This window comes from Zeus faber (assembly GCF_960531495.2).
Source record: "Zeus faber genome assembly, chromosome: 22".
NCBI classification, from domain to species: Eukaryota; Metazoa; Chordata; class Actinopteri; order Zeiformes; family Zeidae; genus Zeus; species Zeus faber.
Genome location: NC_137209.1, coordinates 23,843,176 through 23,853,175, shown reverse-complemented (window position 1 = coordinate 23,853,175; position 10,000 = coordinate 23,843,176). Strand labels below are relative to the sequence as shown.

Genomic DNA, 10,000 nt, shown 5'->3' with positions numbered 1-10,000 from the left:
GTGCTACTAGTTAGTGTGGTAGTAATACAGTAGTAGTGGTAATAGCTGTTTCATTAGCAGTACTTGCTGAGGGTGGTATTATTATTATTATTATTATTATTAGTAGTAGTAGTAGTAGTAGTAGTAGTGGTGGTGGTAATAGCTGTTGCAGTATTAGTGGTAGTAGCAGTACTACTAGTAGTACTATTAGTATGTGTATTAACAGGTGTTTTCTTTCAGGGGAGCCGTAGCGATGTTCTACAAGGAGAGAGAGGAGACAAGGTACGCAGTGTTATGCATATTTAAATTATACACATTATACACATAATATACTGCAAATTATACACATTATACACATTATATATTGCAAATTATTCACACTATACATGTTGTACACATTATATACTGCAAATTATACACATACAAGTTATACTAAAAATGTACACATTATACACATTATATACTACAAATGATACACATTATACACATGAATACTGCAAATTATTCACATTATACATGTTGTACACATTATATACTGCAAATTATACACATACAAGTTATACTACAAATGTACACATAATACACATATACTACAAATTATACACGTACAAGTTACACTGCAAATTATACACATACACATTATATACTACAAATTATACATATTATACACATTAAATACTGCAAACTGTTCACATTATACATGTTATACACGTTATACTGCAAATTATACACATTATAAACATTATATACTGCAAATTATTCACATTATACACATTGTACAAATTATATACTGCAAATTATACACATACAATTTATGCTACAAATTATACACACTATAAAAATTATATACTGCAAATTATACACATACACATCACATACTACAAATTATTTACATTATACACATTTTATGATGCAAATTATACACATTATACACGTTATACAATACAAATTATACACATTATACATATTAAATAGTGCAAATTATACGCATACACCTTATATACTACAAATTATACACATTATACTCATTTAATACTGCAAATTATTCACATTATACAGGTTATACACTTTATACTGCAAATTATACTAATACGAGTTATCCTACAAATTATACACATACATATTATATACTACAAATTATACACATTATACTCATTAAATACTGCAAATGATTCACATTATTCATGTTATACATGTTATATTGCAAATTATACACATTATGAACATTATATACTGCAAATGAATCACATTATACACGTTGTACACATTATACACATTATATACCGTGCATTATATCCATTATATTTACATCATCTATATATATATATATATATCCATGATGTAATTGACATCATACATATTTTACATGTTATAATGACATTATAACACAGGCATGTAGCACAACTCACCCTGGGGGTTGTTGGTTGTGGCTGTCACAGTGTCGCCCTCATTACAGCACTCCTTTATTATTCTTTCAGTTTTTACTTTTAAATGTTTTCTCCAAATTCCCACGAGGAACATCCACCCGGACCACAAATGAACACACATTTTAGAATCACTTTTCCAGGAAGACACATTCAGCCACAACCAACAAGGAAGAAGGAAACGTGCAGCTGCATCCTGATGATGTCATAAGGACACAACATGAGTTAAACAAACAACACATTTGGAATAAGTTACTTCTGCTTTTTCTACTTATTGAGTCACAGCAGCAGGCTTAGGTTACTCTGGCTGGATCCTGTGTGTGTGTGTGTGTACGTGCATGTGCATGTGCATGTGTTTGTGTACGTGCGTGTGTGTGTGTGTGTGTGTGTGTGTGTGTGCACAAGCGTTGGTGTGTGTTGCCGAGCAGCATGGCTGACCGCCATACTTTCACCTCCTTTGTTTGGATCCCTCCGACCTTCCCTCGCTCCATAACCCCTTCTCCTCCATCCCGCCCTCCATCCCTCCATCCATCCCTCCCTCCATCCCTCCATCTCTCCCTCCATCCCTCCATCCCTCCATCCATCCCTCCCTCCATCCCTCCATCCCTCCATCTCTCCCTCCATCCCTCCATCCCTCTCTTTTCCTGGAATGACACAACTACCTCAACATACCGACCATGCTGTTGTGTTTTGCTACTTCCTGTACCATAAAGACACCATATTTACTCCAAACCACGTTTTGGTTCCTGTCTGGTTTGTTCTCACTCCGACTGTTCTGTTCAAGGGGACAAGTCACGGAACCACCCCAGCACCACCCCAGCACCGCCCCAGCACCCCCCTAGCACCACCCTAGCCCCCCCACAACCACCCCAGCACTACCCTAGCACTGCCCTAGCACCGCCCTAGAACCACCCAAAAGCGACCCTAAAACGGCCCCCGGCACCGCCCCAGAGCCACCCGAGAAAGACCCCAGAGCCACCCGAGAACCAGGCTCCCTTTGATGGACGACAGTAGAAATCACTTCTGACGTCACAGATTATGACAGATTGTGGCAGAATTTGCCACATGTTGTGTTCATTGCGTTTATGACACAATGTGAGTTTTTCCAAAAGGCGGTTGTTGAGTAATAACATCTGTCAAAGTAGTTACTTTTTGGAAGGTTTGAACAAAATGCAACAAAGTGTAATCACACAATACTTTGTTACAAGCGACCGCTGTACTGCCCCAGCGCCTTTGAGCACCACCCTCCACCCACTGTGGGTGGAGGGTGGGATAGATACAGATACAGAAACATGATGCTTTATTTTTAATGCTTTTCCCTGAAAGAATCCCGATGGCAAAGAGAGAGTGATAACAGATTATAGATTATAGATTATAGATTATAGATTACAGATTACAGGTTATAGATTACACATTGTAGATTACAGGTTATAGATTACAGGTAAGAGATTACAGGTTATAGATTACAGGTTATAGATTACAGGTTATAGCTCCTAGATAACCAAGTGGTCTTCCTTCCCGTCCCTCAGCTGGTGGTTCTCGGTGTTGCCAGCAGGTGGAGCTCCGTGACTTGTCCGCCGGCAGAACAAACTTTTCCTTTACGGGCGAACGACAGAGATTTTCTCACAGATTTTTTTTCCCCAAAATAAAAAGAGGCGACAATCACTTCCTCCCAAAATGATCCCGGTGCACATCTGAAGGTTTCCGGACCCGGAACCTCACATCGGCTCCTTCGTTTCAATTCTAATTGTTCTGCATCGATAGAAACTGCAAATCAATGGAAAGAATCTTCAAAATCTCTGCTCTGTTTATTGGGGGGGACACTGGACTGTGATTGGGTGCTGGAATCACTTGCTCCTCCTTCCTGCGTTGACCGTATTTGGGCCTCTGCCGGTGCATCTTGGGAAATGTAGTCCTCCGTAACCCCGGCGACCCCTCACACCCCCTACACCCCCCCACCCCCCCACCCCCCTCACCGCCTCACGCTCCTCGACCAATCAGATCGCGGCACTAACAGCGGGCGGCGCCTCCGAGCTGCGATGAAACCAAACTAACGTGTGATGGAAGCAGCTGGACGCGCTACAGCCTGCTGGGTTATTATGGGTTATATGAAGAATATATTATACAGACCATAATATGAAGGAGTCCTAACATTTACATCCGAGTCAAAGGAAATCCAGATGAAAGAATCAAAGCACGAAGGCTCTCCTCCTCCTCCTCTTCCTCCTCCTCCTCCTCCTCTTCCTCCTCGTCCTACTTGTCTTCTTCCTCTTCCTCCTCGTCCTCCTCCTCGTCCTCCTCCTCCTCCTCCTCTTCCTCTTCCTCCTCCTCCTCCTCTTCCTCTTCCTCCTCCTCCTCCTCTTCCTCTTCCTCCTCCTCCTCCTCTTCCTCTTCCTCTTCCTCCTCCTCCTCCTCCTCCTCCTCCTCCTCCTCCTCCCCTTCCTCCTCCTCCTCCTCCTCCTCTTCCTCCTCCTCCTCCTCCTACTTGTCTTCTTCCTCTTCCTCCTAGTCTTCCCTCCTTCTCTTCCTCCTCCTCCTCTTCCTACTCCCACCCCTCCTCATTGTTTCCCCTCTTCCTCCTCTCACTCTTCCCCCCTCCTCTTCCTCCTCTGACTCCTCATCATCTGCTTCTTCCCCCTCCTCCCCCTTCCCTCCTCTTCTTCCTCTTCATCATTTCCTCCCTCCTCATCATCTTATTATTCTTCCACCTCCTCCTCCTCTTCTTCTGCTCTTACCACCCTCCTCTTCCTCTTCTTACTCCTCATTGTCTGCTTCTTCCCCCTCCTCCCCCTTCCCTCCTCTTCTTCCTCTTCATCATTTCCTCCCTCCTCATCATCTTATTATTCTTCCACCTCCTCCTCCTCTTCTTCTGCTCTTACCACCCTCCTCTTCCTCTTCTTACTCCTCATTGTCTGCTTCTTCCTCCTCCTCCCCCCTCCCTCCTCTTCTTCCTCCTCATCATCCTCTCCCTCCTCCTCCTCCTCTTCTTCTTCTTCTTCCTCCTCCTCTTCATCTTCTTCCTCCTCTTCTTCCTCCTCCTCCTCCCCTTAATCTTCTTCCTCCTCCTCCTCCTCCTCTTCTTCTTCTTCCTCCTCCTCCTCTTCATCTTCTTCCTCCTCCTCTTCATCTTCTTCCTCCTCCTCCTCCTCTTCTTCCTCCTCCTCTTTATCTTCATCTTCTTCCTCCTCTTTTTCTTCCTCCTCCTCCTCATCTTCTTCCTTCTCCTCCTCTTCTTCTTCCTCCTCCTCCTCCCCCTCATCTTCTTCTTCCTCCTCATCTTCTTCTTCCTCCTCCTCCTCCTCCTCATCTTCTTCCTCCTCCTCGTCCTCTTCTTCTTCCTCCTCCTCTTCCTCATCGTCTTCCTCCTCCTCCTCCTCCTCCTCTTCTTCTTCCTCCTCCTCCTCCTCATCTTCTTCCTCCTCCTCCTCCTCCTCTTCTTCTTCCTCCTTCTCATCTTCTTCTTCCTCCTCCTCCTCCTCATCTTCTTCTTCCTCCTCCTCCTCCTCATCTTCTTCCTTCTCCTCGTCCTCTTCTTCTTCCTCCTCCTCCTCCTCATCTTCTTCCTCCTCCTCCTCATCTTCTTCCTCCTCCTCCTCATCTTCTTCTTCCTCCTCCTCCTCCTCTTCTTCTTCCTCCTCCTCCTCCTCCTCCCCGCCTCCTCCTCCTCCTCTCTGATTGGCTAACGGTGTGTGTTGTGTATTCCGGATCCAGGGTGACGTGGGTCTTCCCGGACCCAGTGGTACTCCTGGCGACGGGTCGCTAAGGGGATGGGGAGTTCTCACTATCTACAAAGGAGCCAAGGTAACCGTGAGGGAGGGGCAGGAGGGAGGGCGCGGCCCCCCGAAAAACACACACACACACACACACATGCACACACATGTACACACATGCACACACATGTACACACATGCACACACATGCACACACATGTACACACATGCACACACATGCACACACATGTACACACATGCACACACATGTACACACATGCACACACATGCACACACATGTACACACATGCACACACATGTACACACATGTACACACATGCACACACATGTACACACATGTACACACATGCACACACATGTACACACATGTACACACATGCACACACATGTACACACATGCACACACATGTACACACATGTACACACATGCACACACATGCACACACATGTACACACATGTACACACATGTACACACATGTACACAAACATTCAGTCCCTCCAGGAAATCGGCGCTCATGCAAACAGGAACAACAACAGAGCTCGAGTTTCGCTAAATCAGAAAAATCTGAGTCGACGACGCTGGAGCTTTATTCATCCTCCAACCCCAGAATAATCTGTTGTTAAAACATTTTTTGTCACTGGTTCTTGATGTCACCTGGTGCGTTCCCGTCAAAAATGTCAGATTTTCTCAGTGATTTCAACGGCGCAGTTTCACAAAATGTGAGCGAAACGTTGCAATAAAGAATAAGCAGCAGATGTGTCAAAGTAGTGTGGAACACTGGACCTCGAGGACGACGAGGGGATCCAGGTTTCTACTTCAGTCCTTTATCACTGGGCCCGCATCTCCCGCGCGTCTCTTGCTTCACACTTTGGGTGATGATGTCACAAATCGCCCCGCTTAGTGGAATGGGATGATGATGTCACAGGGTGCTTGCACAGAGCTTGTCGCTGTTCGCTGTTTGTTAAAGGTTTCATAATATTTTGCGCGTCGCAGGTCCAAACTGAACCAAACTGGACACTGCGCGTCCTTGGCTCACCAGGGACACGCCCACCAAGGTCAAGTATATCGGATCAAGGGATGTCCAGATCATGAAAGGATACACTGACGGACAGACAGACAGGCAGACAGGCAGACAGACAGACAGGCAGACAGGCAGACAGACTACTACAGTACCACTATATTTTAGGTTGTTTGTGATGAGTACAATGCTCATTATCACAGGAAGTGAGGATTGAAATGAAAGAAAATTCATTTTGTTCTTTGACTGCAAAACACACACACACACACACACATCAAAGTTCACAAAGTGCATCCCACGCATTGGGAAATTAACTTTTGGTCGTAGCAACATGTCCAAAGGATCTCCCGGAGGGACTGGAACCTAAAAGCACAGGTTGACACGTAGGGAGGTGGAAGCAACGAACCGGTCCAGGGAAGGTAACACCTCACAACACACACACACACACACACACACACGCATGCACACACACACACACGCACACACACACATTTGGAACAAACAAAAGCTTCTCCGTCACCTAACAAAGTGACGGATGATCATTTCCAAAAAACCCCTCAGAGGAACCATGAGGACACGCGGGAAACGGAGCAGTGATTACAGCAGAACTCAGAAAGACGGAAGGATGGTTGTGTTGGTACCGGGTGGGGCGGGCGAGGGAGGGAGGGACGTTGGGTGGCGCTGGGCTGATGGTTGACTAGACAAGTTTCTGGGCAGTATCCACGGCAACATGACCACGGAATCCACCGGAGGGCAGGTGAGCAGCAGCCGACGCTGCGGCTCACCGGGCGTGGTCCAGCGAGCGCTCGCGGTGGTTTCCTGCGTCGGGGCTTTGAAGGCGTTTTCCTTCAGATTCACAGGAAGTTGACTCCGCCCGTCGCCAACAGGGGAAGAACCCCTGAAAGCGAGGGTCCGTCTTCCGCTCGTGGATGATGCTTCCCGTCGGTGCAGGACCCCCCCCCCCCCGGTCTCCCAGCTCCGCCCTCCGCCTCGTGGTCCCTAAGGCCCCGCGTCCTCCGCCCGGGACCACCACACCGTTTCGGGTTGCACGGTGTTCATTGGTAGTAACTTAAAGAGAGTACTATGCTGCGTCCGACGGGAACGTTGTGCGGCTCTGAAACCTGCTGGTTGTGACTTAATTCGGCCAAATCAGGAAAACCGGGTCCCGGCTCTTGAGGCTCGTACCTGGAGTCTGGTGCATTGTGGGTAACGCCAAGAAAAGACCCGACAAACGTGTGGTATCCAATACCTGGGCTGGTTTGTTTTGGTGACGCCGGACCAAGGTACCATCCTTCCAAGGTTACACACACACACACACACACACACAGTGTCCTCCGAACCGCCCGTCCCGTCCCCGACATGTCCGTGAAGCGTCCGAAAGCCGCTCGCCGCCATTTTCCTTGTCCTCCTCTACCTCGGCCGCCCGTCGCCATGGAGATCCTTTGTAAACAGGCCTCTTCCCTCCTGGGTTGACGTGTCCAGGGCGACGTGGGCATGCCCGGCAACCCCGGCCAGCCCATGATTAACGGCGCGGTGGAATTTGTGGGCTTTCCCAAAGGACACAAAGGATCGCAGGTTTGTTGGATCGCAGGTTGCAGGTTCGATTCCCGTCCCGACAGACAGAGAGTTTCTGTTTCAGAGACGTCTCTTCTGCCCATGTGGGCAATCTGCATTGAGGCTTTTCATGTATATTTTTAAAAAGTAAATGTTGATATGTGGTGCAAAGTGTGACATTTAAGAGACTGTTTGCATTCAGCTAATTGGTGAAGTTGGTCCCCTTGTAAGTTATTTTGGGGATTTTGATCATTTGCAACATTTTTTCGTTGGGATTGGCTGCTGCTGCTGATGCTGCGTTCAAGTAAACTCAGAACCTGTAAAAACGACCTCTGCCGCCCGGGGCGTTTTCATGGAGCCGAGCACGCCGGAAGTTACAGCAACAAAAACATGGCGGATCTGTAGGATCTGTAGCTATCCATCATGTGTTTGTATCAATTGTATTGTAACCCTGTTCCTCGGTAAGGACCTTCTGCGGGCGTCCATGTTTTCTTAAATATTTTACTTCCACAGATGACCACTTAGAAGCAATTACAAGCGAGGGAAAACTTGGAAACCTCCCGGTTGTGAAATTTGCAACTTCCGAGTTTGACTTGCAAGCAGCGTCACAGGAGCAGCTTTAATAGCGTGATGGAGTCGGTCGTTCTGTTTTGACATTTATTTGATGTTGTCAAACAAGTCGTCTTTTCATTCCAGGAAACAGCGAGGACGTCCCGTTTACTTTGATGTTCCGCTCTCTCTCTCTCGCTCTCTCTCTCTCTCTCTCCCTGTCTCTCTCTCCCTCTCTGTCTGTCTCTCTCTGTCTCTCTCTCTCTCTCAGGGTGAACCCGGCTATCGAGGTACCCGTGGATACCCCGGCAGAGCCGGTCCTCCTGTAAGTCCCGTTTCCGTTCCCTTGTTTTTCGGCTCAGCTACGTCCGGCGTCATGTGGCGTCATGTGACGTACGACTACGCCCCAACACCGTCACCCCACCTCACGATGGAGCCATCTCTGCTTTACTCCTCAGGGATCATTTGCTTACCCTGGAGAACTCGGAGAGAAGGGGATTCCAGGATACCCCGGGGCAAGGGTAAGACCAGGGGCAATTTGGGAGATATTCAGAAAGATGGATGGATGGATGGGTGGATGGATGGATGGGTGGGTGGGTGGATGGATGGGTGGTGGGTGGGTGGGTGGATGGGTGGTGAGTGGATGGGTGGATGGATGGATGTGGATAACATGGTGTGTCTTCTGTCAACAGGGACCCCCTGGTTTCAACGGGCCCCCTGGTGCTGTAGGACAGCAGGTACAGCTCTATGGACAATCTATGGATATTATTGTTATTATTATTATTATTATTATTATTATTACTATTATTATTATATTATTATTATTATTGTTCAGCGGCCCCTTATTGTTATTGTAACAGGAAACATTCTCAGAATCTTGAATCCTAAAACGATCTGTAAAAGCAACGTGTGCATAACACACAAACAGTTTCCATGTGGTTTGAACGGCTCCTTCACAAAGACCTCGTGGTTGAAGTTTGGTACAAATGGATCCACACAAGGAGCAGATATTAGTGACAAACCAAACAACTTTGACCAAAATATTTAGTTGGTCTTGGTTAAACTGACATGTCACACGTCTGGTTCAAAAATGGAGATGATATTTACAGTAAGATGCATCATCATCATATTATTGACTATCAATGATGTTTATTGACATCATTGATAGTCACATATTATTGACTATTAATGTACAGATTGTGGTTGAGAATGTCCAGTTGGAGCGTGTGCAGGGTGCGGCGTGGTTTAGACGTTACCAAACCTTCCATGTAGGTGTATATTTATGAAGCTTCTTACCTGGTAGATGTCAGTAGATCTGTTAGATTGATATTTTAAATCCCTGCTTCACATTACTTTGCTGGATTAATGATGAAAAAGAACAGAAGATAATCCTTAAAATGTCAAAATACATTTTCCATTTCACTTTCTAAATGAAAACACTGTAATGTGCACCTGTGTGTGAGTTCAAAATCCAAGGCAGCATCGGATAAATTGAAGCCGTGCGATGGTAATTTCCGACAGAAATACCACTGAAAACCAAAGACGATAAAGGGGCCGTTTTTCAAAAACCCAGTCGTCAAGTTCGTCACAATATTAAAAACAACAAGTCGTGAAGAAACAAGACGAGCAACCAGGAGACGGCAGACCGGGCAGAGCCCATGCTGCGTTCAAGTCAACTCAGTAAAATCGTGCTGCGTTTCCGAGAGACCGGGAAAACTGTAAAACACACCCAACACGACTAAA

General features: G+C 46.5%; 1 protein-coding gene across 2 annotated transcripts in view; it reads left to right on the top strand.

The window, feature by feature from the left end:
- Positions 1-10,000, top strand: part of col4a6 (collagen, type IV, alpha 6) — a gene marked incomplete at its 3' end in the record, with an annotated part of 134,705 nt that overhangs the window by 96,356 nt on the left and 28,349 nt on the right. For both annotated transcript variants that reach the window (XM_080022882.1, XM_080022881.1), the window contains exons 12-16: positions 220-261; positions 5,115-5,204; positions 8,529-8,582; positions 8,716-8,778; positions 8,950-8,994. In XM_080022882.1, coding sequence (XP_079879008.1) covers positions 220-261; positions 5,115-5,204; positions 8,529-8,582; positions 8,716-8,778; positions 8,950-8,994 — 294 coding nt within the window. The remainder of the gene's footprint in view (positions 1-219; positions 262-5,114; positions 5,205-8,528; positions 8,583-8,715; positions 8,779-8,949; positions 8,995-10,000) is intronic.